The 15,288-nt window shown below is 40.8% G+C and overlaps 1 protein-coding gene across 1 annotated transcript in view; it reads left to right on the top strand.

Annotated features, from left to right (window-relative positions):
- The first annotated feature begins 2,801 nt into the window (after positions 1 to 2,801).
- CFAP300 (cilia and flagella associated protein 300) overlaps positions 2,802 to 15,288 on the top strand; it is a 34,972-nt gene continuing 22,485 nt past the window's right edge. Inside the window, exons 1-3 of the mRNA XM_003253037.4 lie at positions 2,802 to 2,966; positions 3,201 to 3,282; positions 10,363 to 10,438. Coding sequence (XP_003253085.1) covers positions 2,857 to 2,966; positions 3,201 to 3,282; positions 10,363 to 10,438 — 268 coding nt within the window. The 5' untranslated portion in view covers positions 2,802 to 2,856. The remainder of the gene's footprint in view (positions 2,967 to 3,200; positions 3,283 to 10,362; positions 10,439 to 15,288) is intronic.

Raw genomic sequence — 15,288 nt, 5'->3', positions numbered from 1 at the left:
GTTTTTCAACCTTGGTACTATCAACATTTTGAGCCAGATCAGTCTTTGTTGTGGGGGCCTATCCTATACATTGCAGGATGTTTAGCAGGATAGTTGATCTCTACCCACTAGATGCCAACAGCGCTCCTCACCTCAGTTGGGACATATCTCGACATTGTTGAGTGTCCCCGAGGGAAGCCAAATTAACCTTGGTTGAGAATCATTGATCTAATGAAAGATATCAATACTCATCCACTCAATACTATAAAACATTGTTGACAGAAATTAAAGATCTAAATAAATAGATGTTTATTATAGCTTGGAAGACAATATCGTTACAAGTTAATTCTCCTTAAATTCATCTAGATAGTCAATGCAATTCCAATTAAAATCCCATCAGATTGGCAGGGAGAGGTGGCTCACGCCTGTAATCCCAGCACTTTGGGAGGCTGAGGCAGGTGGATCACCTGAGGTCAGGAGTTCAAGACCAGCCTGGCCAATGTGGTGAAACATCGTCTCTACTAAAAATACAAAAATTAGCTGGGCGTGGTGGCGGGCGCCTGTAATCCCAGCTACTCCGGAGGCTGAGGCAGGAGAATCACTTGACCCTGGGAGGCAGAGGTTGCCGTGAGCCGAGATCACGCCATTGCACTCCAGCCTGGGTGACAAGAGTGAAATTCCGTCTCAAAAAAAAAAAAAATTCCATCAGGTTTCTTTGATGGAAAATGATAAACCCAATTTAAAATTTATACAGAAATTTATACAGCCTATGCAATCTTGAAGAAAAAGAATAACAAAGCTAGACAACTTATACCATCAGATATCACTTCTTTATATAATCCTACAGTAATTAACACAATGTGGCATTTGTGTAAGGACAGTCCAATAAACTGACTAGAAAGAACAAAAACAGTCACTTGATTTTTTTTTTAAGTGCCACAGCAATTCACTGGATTAGAAATAGTCTTACCAACATATAGAGCTGGGTCTACTGAAAAACCACAGGGAAAGAACTAATCTTCAGCTTTAAAAAATTATTTTGAGATGGATTATGGACATAAATGCAAGACTATCTTCTTGACTTTGTTTAGGCAGAAATCAAACCTGACACATAAAAAATTGATAAACTCAACTTCATTAAAATTAAGAATTTCTGAGCATCAAAGCTACAGGCAAGCTACAAGCAAAGAGAATGTTCGCCATATGTATACCTGGCAATGGGGTCATATCCATATTATATAAAAACTTCCTAAACATTAGTAAGAAAAAGACTGACAACCCTTCTTCTTCCTAATGGACAAAACACTCAAATAGTCATTTCACTAAAGAAGATATACAAATGACCCGGCATATTGCAAAGTTGCTCAGCAACATTAACTATCAAGGAAATGCAAACTGAAATCACAATAAAAAATTAATATAACCTCCTTAGAATGGCTAAAATTTTAAAAGACTGGCAATACTATGTGTGAGCAAGGATGTTGAACAACGGGAAATCTCATTCATTGCTGGTTGGGATGTAAACTGATCTTTAGAAAACTTTTTGACAGTGTGTAGTAAAGCTAGACATACTTATGCCATGTAACTGAGCAATTCCAATCCTGGATGTATTTCCAACAGAAATGGTGCATAAGTCCATCTAAAAGCATACACAGGAATCTTCATAGCTGCTTTCATAATAACCTCAAAGAGGAAACAGCCCAAAAGGATAAACTGTAGTATAGTCAAGTAACAGAATACTAAACATCAATGAAAAGGAATAATCTATCTATCTCTCCCTCTGTTTCTCTTTTTTGTCTTTGTTCCCTGTCTCTTCTTCTGCTAATGCTGTTAAAAAATAATCAAGGTCAGTTCTTAAGGGCTAGGGGAAAAGGAGAGAAAGCAACGACATGGAAAAGAACTATCCCTCCATTCTGAAGTCCAAATGCACAGCTATAAGGCAAAAATAAAAACTATAGAAACAGGCCGGGCGCGGTGGCTCAAGCCTGTAATCCCAACACCTTGGGAGGCCGAGGCGGGTGGATCACTCGAGGTCAGGAGTTCGAGACCAGCCTGGCCAACATGGGGAAACCCTGTCTCTACTAAAAATACAAAAACTTAGCCTGTAATCCCAGGTACTCGGGAGGCTGAAGCAGGAGAATCACTTGAATCCGGGAGGCGGAGGTTGCAGTGAGCCGAGATCGCGCCACTGCACTCCAGCCTGAGCAACAGAGCGAGACACCATCTCAAAAAAAAAAAAAAAAAAAAGTAGAAACGAAGATAATTTTCAATAGAAAATAAGAAAAGTGTGTTTTCTATTAAACAGCACGCATACCAGAACAAAAGTGGTCTAAAAAAACAAAAATAAATAAACAGCATGTTGTACTGTGTATGGAAACTTTTTTTGGTCTTCAAATGTACATTTTAAGGAAAAAAAAAAAAAACAGATGGTAAAACAGAATAGTTTCCTAAGTAGTCACGTAGACATTTGTCTTCCAAAATAGATAAACCTAATTAATTCAGAATAATCTTTTCTTCAGAAACGTTTGAGTCATCAAACGTAGATAACTGTAAATCTGAGGTTATAGCTCTTGAGACTAGAACATTAACCCATGCTGAGTAATTATTATTAAAAGTTAATGTCAACAAGTATCGATTGGCAATTTGTCTCCATTCCCGACCCCTAGTTTCCCTGACCGCCAAGCCCGGGGTGGGGGAGTGAAGTGGCACAAGCTCCTGCGAAAGACAGGCTGACCTCCCTCCCTGCACCCGTTGCGGCAAGGCCGGAACCCCTGGGTCCCTAGAGACGTGTGGCCCCGCCCCCGCAGCGTCGCTCCGACCCGACGGCCGCCGCGTCTCCATGGAAATGGCCCAGGCATCCACGCAGCCGAGAGCACTATGGCTACTGGGGAGCTCGGGGACTTGGGCGGCTACTACTTCAGGTTCTTGCCTCAGAAAACCTTCCAGTCTCTGAGCTCTAAGGAGATCACCAGCCGGCTCCGCCAGTGGTGAGGAACCGAGGCGCAGGGAGAGAAGAGGCCCTTCGTCTTCGCGGCTGTGGAGGCGCCGGCCGGGCGTCGAGGGGCCCGCGCGGGTCGGCGCCATTCTGAGTGAACCCTGAGGCTTCCTGAGTGAACCCCGAACCACCCGGGCAGGGCGGATACTGTGGGTGGGATCGGTTATCGGTGCGCTGTGAGGGGGTGCCAGCCCCCAGATGATTTCTTTTTCCTCCTCTGCCCCAGGTCCATGCTGGGCAGAATCAAGGCGCAGGCATTCGGCTTTGACCAGACCTTTCAGGCCTATCGGAAGGATGATTTCGTTATGGTTAGTATGGGGGTCGGAGAGTTCCCTGGGTCTCTGCCATTTTTAAACTTCCCCCACGTTGGCATAGATTCTTGTGAACACGCCATTCCTTAGTGATGTCGTTTTCTTGGCTTTTGGGAGTAATAAAAGGTGCAAATGATTTTTTTTCGAATCACGCATCATAAATTTGTCATTTAGTTCATTCTTTCTCTACTTTCAGCATCTTGTATCTTGCCTCAGGGAACTTTGCAGTTCTGGAAGATCGCGCGCTCTCTAGAAGATTAGTTTCTCCCTTTGTTTATTTTTGTTTCATTTTATTTTGTTTTATTTTATTTTATTTACTTATTTTTTTGAAACAGGGTCTTTCTCTGTCACCCAGGCTGAATGAAGTGCAGTTGCACCATCTCAGCTCACTGCAGCCTCGACCTCCCGGGCTCAAGCTTCCTGAGTAGCTGGGACTACAGGTGCAGGCCACCACGTCCAGCTAATTAAAAAAAATTTTTTTAGAGGCAGAGTCTCACTATGTTACCCAGGCTAGTCTTGAATCCCCAGACTCCCAAAGTGCTGGGGATTACAGGCGTAAGCCACCACCCCCAGCCTCTCTTTTTAAATAGGCACACCTCATTTTAAAATACTTTAAATATTATCACACAGCTTTATCACCGCTTTATTTACTAGCTCCATATTACTTTTGATTTTTTTCTCAACATCACACCCACTCTGAGAACTGGGCTTCAGGCTCTACCAGCAGTTCCAAATGAGGAATTCCCCCAAAAAAGTTTGAAGCCGTAGCACAGTGATTTGAATAAGTCTTTTGACTACTAGAGGTGACTACTTTGAGAGAGGTAAAACTCACTTGAGAGTTTAAGTTTTGGTGTGTTTGTTAAAATTTAGTCCATTATTTTCAATCCTGTTTTTTTTTTCTCCTCAATCAAATGGAAAATACTGTTATGGTTTATGAAATTATCTTCATTCTCTGCCATTCATGTCCTTCATGCATTGACTGTGGTTTATAGTTTGGCATAACAAACAATTCCTGAGGGCCTATCATGTGCTAGGAATTCCTTCCAGTGCTGGGGATACAAGGAGGAACAAGACAAGAGCCCAGCTGTCAAAGATTGTACAGGCCTTGGCAAGACTACAATAAATGAAAAAAAAAATCTGATTATTTCATATAGTGATATGGGCAGTAAAGAAAATAGGAGGAAATGGAGAAAGGAGAACATTAGCTAGGATTGCGTCATAGTTCTGGAGGCCAGAAGTCTTAAATCAAGGTGCTGGCAGGGCCATCATTCCTCTGAAACCCGTAGGGGAGAATCCATCCTTGCCTCTTCCTGGCTTCTGGCGGTTGCCACCCACACTTGGCATCCTTTAGTTTGCAGCTGCAGCACTTTCTTCTCTTCCTGTCAGTCCCATAGCCTTTTCCCTTCATGTGTCTGCATCTCTTCTTCTTATAGAGACACCAGTCATATTGAATTAAGGGCCCAGCATAACCTAATCTTAATTAATTACATCGGCAACAACCCTAATTCCAACTAAGGTCACTTTGTGATATTTCAGGAAGGATGTAAATTTTGGGGGGACACTATCAACCCATAACAGAGAGTAAATTGGTTAAATATCTATCTCCCTTTCCCTAAGATAGTGTTATAGTGCCATTATATTAATAATGCTACTGATAATGACATTAATAACATTTCTCAAATACTCATGGTTAGATTATTGTGTAGCTTTTTATATTTTTTATTTATACCAGTACTGGCTGTCTATAATTTTTTTTAAAGATCAGGATTCGAGGTCACTGAATTTTAGAATACTGTAAAAATTTTAATATAATTCATTTATTCAGTAAATAGTTGTTGAATATTTACTGTGTCCCTCTAGAGGGTATTAAAAATATGAAGAGACCTGATCCCAGCTTACAAGGCGTGTATAGTTTGGGGAGCTAGAAATGTTAAGGAAAAAAAAAAGTCTGAGGCAGGGCATGGTGGCTCACAACTGTAATCCCAGCACTTTGGGAGGCTGAGGCAGGAGGATCACTTGAGCCCAGGAGTTTGAGACCAGCCTGGGCAACACAGTGAGACCCTGTGGCTATTTTTTTAAAAATTTTTAATTAGCTGGGTGTGGTGGCACACACCTGTAGCCCTAGCTACTTGGGGGGCTGGGGTGGGAGGATTGCTTGAGCTGTGATCGCACCACTGCACCCTAGCCTGGGTGACAAAGTAAGAACCTGTCTCAAAAAAAAAATTTCTATATTACTTTATGAAGTATTTTTCTATAGCAGTAGTGACTCCAGTGTGCACAGATTCAGCTTTCAGCACTTTTTATATTACATTTATCATTAATCTTTACAACAATCTGCCAAGTTTGGTGTTCTGACTTCCATTTTATAGCTTAAGATTCAGAAAGGTTACGTAATTTATGCAAAAACATTCAGCAAAGGGCAGAACCCAGGCATTTTGACTCTAGAAGCCATGCTGTTTCTACTACAAAAACTCATTACTGAACAGAGGGTATTGTTTAAACTAGAATTCCAGATTTTGAGTTTTCCCTTTCAATTTAAAAACAAATTATGTTCCAAAAATGTATTTGTGAGATGATAAATGGATGGAAGGAAACATTTATCTGGCAAACATTTCTTTAGTTCCTAGGTCTATATAGATGAATAGACACAAAGCGAGGGAAATACCAAAATTTACATTGCAGAGAGAGAAGTGATATAATACATACCAGAGGCATAAGGTACTTCGGTGGCACAAAAGAGAAAGTGATCATTTTTGACTGAGGTGGTCAGAAGAGCATTTATAAAAGACAGGACTCTTAAGGCGGGGCCTGAAAGATGAGTAGGAATTCATCAGGTAGATGAAGTGGCAAGGATAATGTTGGAGAGATGGGTGGGATAATATTTTAGAAGACCTTTTGTGCCATGCAAAGAAATTTTGACTTTATCTGGCTAAGAAGGAGAAGGTTTTAAGAAAGACTTTAAATGTTAAAATATTGAGATCACCTTGGCAGAAGTGTGGAGGGTGAGTTGTTAGGACTGAGTCAGGAAGTAGTGACACTAAATTGGAAACTGTTGTCCTCTAGACAGTTACATGATAATGTTGAGTACCAGTATGGCCCAGATTTAGGAGAAAGGCTTAAGGAATGGTAAGATATTGAGAGTAAAGGAGAGGGGGACATGCAGTATGACTCCCAAGTTTCTGGCTTGGTTGACTCAAGTGGCTGATGATGCCATTAAATGTGTAGAAAACACGGAAGAATTACAAGGAAAATGAGTTCAGTTTTAGGCGTGCTGAATTTGAGGTACATACAAGTGGCAGTATTCTAGATAGTTGAATATAACATTTAACTTTGGATTTCAAGAAAGCTCTGGGCTCAGTACATAGTGTTGACATCTTCACCATGGGACTGGGGATGATAAGGAGAATTTTCCACATAAACAACTGCAAGGAAGCGCCTTAATTTATAGAGCTTTCCTGGAAGCCTGCGCAACGCTTCTGCTTACATCTCATGACGAGAACTTAGGCATGTGACCAGAATTTAGGCCTCCCATATCCCAGGGAGGCTGGAAATGCAGACTAAGCTGAGCACATTGCTGTCCCAAATAAAAATGGGATTCCTTAAGGAAGAAAGAATTGATACTGAACTAGAAACCATCAGTCTGCCATTACACTCCAGCCTGGGCAACAAGAGCAAAACTCCGTAAAAAAAAAAAAAAAAAAAAAAAAAAAAAAAAAAAAAAAGCCTTCAGTGTGGCTGGTGCCGTGGCTCATGCCTGTAATCCCAGCTCTTTGGGAAGCCAAGGCAAGAGGATCACTTGAAGCCAGGGGTCTGAGACCAGCTTGGACAACAAAGTGAGACCCTGTCCGTATTATAAAATTGTAAAAGAAAAAAGAAAAAGAACTTCAGTGTTTTCCCACTGCCCTTAGATCAAAATACTGATCAAGATCTAGATCAATTTTAGATCAGGATTAAAATTCTTCACTTGACTACAAGGTCAATTTAACTCCCCAGCCTTATCTGACCATTGCTGCTTCTGGGTCACACCAAACCTCTTCACTTTCCTTGAACGGAATGTATCATCCTTTCTCACCTTACAGCCTTCACACTTACCATTTTCTCTCCCTTAAAAAATGGTAATTCCAGTGGCATACTGGAACCAGTTTAGGAGAGCCTGATTGCTAGACTGTCAGGAATCTTTGTTTGCTGGTTGTTACACTGTTGGCAACTTGAAATCCACCATGGAAACAGGCAAACGCTATAATCAGGGCTTTTTGGGGGAGGAAGAGTGGCCAGTTGTTAAACATTTACCAGTATACCCCTTTGCCCAGCTAACTCCTACTCAACTTTCTGATCTAAACCTAAGTGTTCTTTCTATGTTAACATTTCTTCCCAATGCCATTAGATTATGTCTGCCCATTTTGTACTTTGATAGCACCTGCACTTTTTTGTAGTGTACATGGCATGTTACTGTGTCCTCTCTTACTATCTGCCTGCCCATGAGGGCAAGCACTGTCCATTGGATTTTAGTATTAGGAAGTCAAAGGTACTATTCATTACGTGATAGGAGCAGGAACCAGATAGAGAGGAATGAGAAGTAGATAAGAGAAGTGAGGCTGGGCTCAGTGGCTCACGCCTGTAATCCCAGCACTTTGGGAGCCTGAGATGGATGGATCACCTGAGGTCAGGAGTTCAAGACCAGCCTGGCCAACATGGCAAAACCCTGTCTCTACTAAAAATACAAAAATTAGCTGGGTGTGTTGGCGCACTTTTGTAGTCCCAGCTACTCGGGAGGCTGAGGCAGGAGAATCTATTGAACCCAGGAGGTAGAGGCTGCAGTGAGCTGAGATCGCACCATTGCACTCCAGCCTGAATGACAGAGCGAGACTTGGTCTCAAAAAAAAAAAAAAAAAGTGAGACAGTTTAGATTCCTCTCTCAAGAAGGTATTCCTCTCTCAAGAAGGAAAAGTGAGTGATCACTTGAAGGGAATGTTGAGAAAATGAAAGTATTTATTGTAACAATTTAAACAACAAAGAATAATTCATAGAAAATGTCAGTCTTATCCCAGTCTACTCCTACTCCCTACCCTCTCAACCCTCCTCTTACCATGAGTCTGTAACCACCACTTCCAAAGCAAGTAGTTTGATATTCTTCTTTTTTTTTCGAGACAGAGTCTCGCTGTGTCGCCCAGGCTGGAGTGCAGTGGTGCGATCTCAGCTCACTGCAACCTCCGCCTCCGGGGTTCAAGCGATTCTCCTGCCTTAGCCTCCTGAGTAGCTGGGATTACAGGCACGTGTCACCATGCCTAGCTAATTTTTGTATTTTTAGTAGAGACAAGGTTTGAACATGTTGGTCAGGCTAGTCTTGAACTCCTGACCTCGTGATCCGCCTGCCTTGGCCTCCCAAAGTGCTGGGATTGCAGGTATGAGTCACTGCACCCGGCCTATGATACATATTCTTACATACTTTTCTTTATGCTCATATAAATGTATAGAGGTTTTATTTTGTTTTATCATGTGCGTTACTCTTTTTTTTTTTTTTTTTGAGATGGGGTCTCACTCTGTCACCCAGGCTGGAGTGCAATGGTGCGATCTCAGCTCGCTGCAACCTCCACTCCCCTGGGCTTTAGCAGTCCTCCCAACTCAGCCTCCCGAGTAGCTGGGGCAACAGGTGCACACCACCGTGCCCAGCTAAGTTTTTGTATTTTTAGTAGAGATGGGGTTTCACCAGGTTGCTCAGACTGGTCTTGAACTCCTGACCTCAAGTGATCTGCCTCAGCCTCCCAAAGTGCTGGGACCATAGGCGTGAGGCACCACACCTGGCCATACACATTACTCTTAAACTACCCTTTTTTTTTTTTTTTTTTTTGAGACGGAGTCTCGCTCTGTCGCCCAGGCTGGAGTGCAGTGGCACGATCTTGGCTCATTGCAAGCTCTGCCTCCCAGGTTCATGCCATTCTCCTGCCTCAGCCTCCCAAGTAGCTGGGACTACAGGTACCCGCCACCACGCCCGGCTAATTTTTTGTATTTTTAGTAGAGACAGGGTTTCACCATGTTAGCCAGGATGGTCTCGATCTCCTGACCCCGTGATCCGCCCGCCTCGGCCTCCCAAAGTGCTGGGATTACAAGCGTAAGCCACCGCGCCTGGCCCTAAACTACCCTTTTTTAACTGAAAGTATTTATAATTTTTCCTCAAAATCAATACATAGTCTGTTCAGGGGATGTTTATTTAGTAAGTGCTATATGTTAGGCCCTGTTCTAAGTCCTGGGAGATAGCAGTGAATAAGAAAAACAGGACCCCTCCTCTTAGGGAGCTTACATTCTATTCTAATACTTCCTTTCCAATAGCTGCATTCTGTCTGATACAGATGGACTATATTTTATTCAACTGTTTTTCTACTGCTAGACATTGAAATTGTTTCCAAGTTTTGACACTACAAACAATACTATATTAAAACAAAAAACTCCTTATACCTAAATCTTATCCACTGGTGGTTTCAGAACCCAAAAGTAGAGTTTGTTGGATGAGATATGCATGTTTTTATTGTTCAAGATAATAGCAAATTACTTTCCCAAAGGGTTATAAAGATTCACACTTCTGCCAGCAGCTTGTGAAAGTGCATGTCTTCTGGTGCTCTCACCAAAAGTTACCTGCTTTGTTGTCATTTGCCATACAGAAAACGTTTCATTTTTAGGAAGTTAGATTTTTCACTTTTTTACATGACTTTTGGAAAGAATTAAAGTGACAGTTACTTTTGGATTTAGATCTAGTATGTAAGTTGTTACTAAGGCAATTCAGTAAGCAAGATTGAAGGAAAACAAAGTTTTCAAAATTATATAACCTCCTAATGTTTACTGTATATTATTATTTTCTAAATTAAGTTCCAAAGACTTCTGTACTTGGACACACAATGTTCATACTGTTCCAACTCGAATGTAATAAAACTTCATTTATTTATAAACTCTTTATTACTCAGACATTTTACCAATTTAAAATTCTCCTATTTGAATTAAATGAGATTATAGTTATCTTATGTTAATTTTTACTCTCATTTATAATAAAATATCTAACTTATTCCCCTCAAATTTGTATTTTAGGCTTTTTTCAAAGACCCAAATGTTATTCCCAATTTGAAGTTACTTTCAGATTCTTCTGGACAATGGATCACATTAGGTAAATAAAATTTTCGTCTTTTCAGATACTATTTTACTATTATAACAAAATTTTGCCTCAGGAATTTTCATTATTAAAATATAAATTGTGAATGACTCATCTGTTTGATACATCAAGATTAAGTATGACCAGCTGTGCCAGTCCCGCCCTGCATCTCTTTCCTGGGAGTCTACTGCTACTATCCTGGCTTAACACATAAGAGCAATTTTTCTCTCTTTTTATTCATGTAAAAGTATTGTGTATTTTCCATGTACTCTGCTAGATATAGAGAACATTAAGGTAAATAAGAAAACCTGTACTAAAGGAACTTGATATGTTAAAATGTGTGTGTGTGTGTGTGTACTAATGTGTCAAAGGTGCTACCATAGAAGTGTAGCCAAGGGCCGGGCATGGTGGCTCACGTCTGTAATCCCAGCACTTTGGGAGGCTGAGGCGGGCGGATCACTTGAGTATAGGAGTTCAAGACCAGCCTGGCCAACATGGTGAAAACCCATCTCTACTAAAAATACAAAAATTAGCCAGGCGTGGTGGCGAGCACCTGTAATACTAGCTACTTGGTCGCTGAGGAAGGAGAATTGATTGGACCTGGGAGGTGGAGGATTGCTGTGAGCTGAGATTGTGTCACTGCCCTCTACCCTGGGTGACAGAGCTAGACTGCCTCAAAAACTAAAAAAAAATTAAAAAGTGTGGGCAAGAGTGGTCAGTTCTGCCCAGAGGGAAAAGATCAGGAAAGAGTCTACTGATATGGGGATATTTGGGCAAAATCTAAATTGAGATGAGTACATGGGTACATGGATTTCTCACAGAGGAATCAGCCAACCACAGGATTTTTTTTTTTTTTTTGAGACAGGGTCTCACTCTGTCACCCGGCTGGAGTGCAGTGGTGCCTCCTGGGTTCAAGCAGTTCTCATGCCTCAGCCTCCCCAGTAGCTGGGATTACAGTCGTGGGCCCCCACACCCGGCTAATTCCCAGCTAATTTTTGGTTTTTTGCTTGCTTGTTTTTTGAGAGAGTCTCACTGTCACCCAGGCTGGAGTGCAGTGGCATGATCTCAGCTTACTGCAACTTTCGTCTCCCAGGTTCAAGCGATTCTCCTGCCTCAGCCTCCCAGGTAGCTGGGATTACAGGTGTGTGCCACCACACCCAGCTAATTTTTGTGTTTTTAATAGAGATGGGATTTCGCCATGTTGGCCAGGCTGGTCTTGAACTCCTGACCGCAAGTAAATCTGCCAACCTTGGCCTCCCACAGTGCTGGGATTACAGGTGTGAACCACCGTGCTCAGCCTAATTTCTTTTTTTTTTTTTTTTTTTTAAGTAGTGATAGGGTTTCGCCACATTGGCCAGGCTGGTCTCGAACTCCTGGCCTCAAGTGATCCACCTGCCTTGGCCTCCGAAAGTGCTGGGATTATGGGTGTGAGCCATCGCGCCCAGCTAGATTATATTTTCATAATGTATTATTTCATAATACATTGAAAAAGCCAGAATTTTTTTTAAGAAAATTACCCAAACACTTAAACACTTAATAACACTAAGTCCCTTCCATAACTCTTGGGCCAAGGAAGAAAGCAGAGAGTTAATATAAGACTATTTTGGAAAAAAAAATACGAAAGCTTATATTTTAAATTTTAGGTTGAGGTATCTTAGCAACAGAATGAATAAAAGCAACGTTCCATTTAGAAGGAGAATCTGATTGGTGATATGGATTTATACTCAATAAAATGCATTTTAAATTAGATTTTTTTTGTTTAGGGATGTATTTAGGTAAATTACACAAAAGTAACTTAAAGTATTAGTCAAGAACAGGATTACAAACAGTTCATGATGTTAGACTTAGTAGGTCAGATTTTATTGCTTTTGGCTAAAGACTACTGCAAAATTTATAGAGCAAAAAGCTGGTACAGACAACTCACAAAATTAAACTGAGTATCTGAGAGAATATATTTGCCCAACTCAAAATTTTCAAAAGGAAATAATCAGAGCCATGTATCACAGTGTTTATAAAACATGTTTACAGTAACTTCAGTCAATCTATTTGAAAAAATAAGGCTCGCTGAAATAAGGGCTCAACCCTCTCCCCACGTTAGTACATACACAAAATAGCATTAACTTTTTACTAATTTTTGAAAAAATCATTGCAAAAAGAGGTTCTCAAATGTCTCATGTGCCTGACTTGATGAATTATAAATACTCTGAAAAATAGGACAGAAGAATAATAACACTATTTCAGAAGTAGAAGTTCTAGTGGAATGTTAGTACTCTTCCACTAGCTCATTTTTATCTCCTTTTACTTTTTCTTTTTCTGCTATATTTCTTTTTCTGATATACCCCCCTCTTATTTTCCTCTGGGGCCCTTTTAAAGCAAAAGAAGCAGCTTTTTAAAATAGGTGAAGAGACATTCTTTTGGGAAGTGACCAGTTCTAAAGAAAGTGATGATGGTTTGTCAAAGATCAGATAGTTGTAGATATGCAGCATTATTTCTGAGGGCTCTGTTCTATTTCATTGATCTATGTCTCTGTTATGGTACCAGTACCATGCTGTTTTGGTTACTATAGCCTTGTAGTGTAGTTTGAACTCAGGTAGCGTGATGCCTCCAGCTTTGTTCTTTTGGCTTAGGATTGACTTGGCGATGCAGGCTCTTTTTTGGTTCCATATGAACTTTAAAGTAGTTTTTTTCCAATTCTGCGAAGAAAGTCATTGGTAGCTTGATGGGGATGGCATTGAATCTATAAATTACCTTGGGCAGTATGACCATTTTCACGATCTTGATTCTTCCAACCCATGAGCATGGAATGTTCTTCCATTTGTTTGTATCCTCTTTTATTTCATTGAGCAGTGGTTTGTAGTTCTCCTTGAAGAGGTCCTTCACGTCCCTTGTAAGTTGGATTCCTAGGTATTTTATTCTCTTTGAAGCAATTGTGAATGGGAGTTCACTCATGATTTGGCTCTCTGTTTGTCTGTTATTGGTGTACAAAAATGCTTGTGATTTTTGTACATTGATTTTGTATCCTGAGACTTTGCTGAAGTTGCTTGTCAGCTTAAGGAGATTTTGGGCTGAGACAATGGCGTTTTCTAGATATACAATCATGTCATCTGCAAACAGGGACAATTTGACTTCCTCTTTTCCTAATTGAACACCCTTTATTTCCTTCTCCTGCCTGATTGCCTTGGCCAGAACTTCCAACACTATGTTGAATAGGAGTGGTGAGAGAGGGCATCCCTGTCTTGTGCCAGTTTTCAAAGGGAATGCTTCCAGTTTTTGTCCATTCAGTATGATATTGGCTGTGGGCTTGTCATAGATAGCTCTTATTATTTTGAGATATGTCCCATCAATACCTAATTTATTGAGAGTTTTTAGCATGAAGGGTTGTTGAATTTTGTCAAAGGCCTTTTCTGCATCTATTGAGATAATCATGTGGTTTTTGTCTTTGGTTCTGTTTATATGCTGGATTCAATGGGAAAAGGATTCCCTATTTAATAAATGGTGCTGGGAAAACTGGCTAGCCATATGTAGAAAGCTGAAACTGGATCCCTTCCTTACACCTTATACAAAAATTAATTCAAGATGGATTAAAGACTTACATGTTAGACCTAAAACCATAAAAACCCTAGAAGAAAACCTAGGCAATACCATTCAGGACACAGGCATGGGCAAGGACTTCATGTCTAAAACACCAAAAGCAATGGCAACAAAAGCCAAAATTGACAAATGGGATCTAATTAAACTAAAGAGCTTCTGCACACCAAAAGAAACTACCATCAGAGTGAACAGGCAACCTACAAAATGGGAGAAAATTTTTGCAACCTACTCATCTGACAAAGGGATAATATCCAGAATCTACAATGAACTCAAACCACTTTACAAGAAAAAAACAAACAACCCCATCAAAAAGTAGGCGAAGGACATGAACAGACACTTCTCAAAAGAAGACATTTATGCAGCCAAAAAACACGTGAAAAAATGCTCATCATCACTGGCCATCAGAGAAATGCAAATCAAAACCACAATGAGATACCATCTCACACCAGTTACAATGGCGATCATTAAAAAGTCAGGAAACAACAGGTGCTGGAGAGGATGTGGAGAAATAGGAACACTTTTACACTGTTGGTGGGACTGTAAACTAGTTCAACCATTGTGGAAGTCAGTGTAGCGATTCCTCAGGGATCTAGAACTAGAAATACCGTTTGACCCAGCCATCCCATGACTGGGTATATACCCAAAGGACTAGATGATGCTGCTATAAAGACACATGCACATGTATGTTTATTGTGGCACTATTAACAATAGCAAAGACTTGGAACCAACCCAAATGTCCAACAACGATAGACTGGATTAAGAAAATGTGGCACATATACACCATGGAATACTATGCAGCCATAAAAAATGATGAGTTCATGTCCTTTGTAGGGACATGGATGAAACTGGAAACCATCATTCTCAGTAAACTATCGCAAGGACAAAAAACCAAACACCGCATGTTCTCACTCATAAATGGGAATTGAACAATGAGAACACGTGGACACAGGAAGGGGAACATTACACTCTGGGGACTGTTGTGGGGTGGGGGGAGAGGGGAGGGACAGCATTAGGAGATATACCTAATGTTAAATGACGAGTTAATGGGTGCAGCACACCAACATGGCACATGGATACATATGTAACAAACCTGCACATTGTGCACATGTACCCTAAAACTTAAAGTATAATAGTAATAAAAAAGAAAAAAAAAGAAAGCGATGATGGAACCTCCTTCACTGTGCTGCACTCCCTGGAGATTGCCAGTTGTCGGTGCTGTTTTATCCTCTCAGCCAGCCGCCATAGCTCCTATGTTTAGATACACTTTGTCTTTT

The sequence above is a fragment of the Nomascus leucogenys genome, chromosome 15 (genome assembly GCF_006542625.1).
Source record: "Nomascus leucogenys isolate Asia chromosome 15, Asia_NLE_v1, whole genome shotgun sequence".
In the NCBI taxonomy this organism is placed as follows: domain Eukaryota; kingdom Metazoa; phylum Chordata; class Mammalia; order Primates; family Hylobatidae; genus Nomascus; species Nomascus leucogenys.
This window is presented reverse-complemented; position numbering and strand designations above follow the sequence as displayed.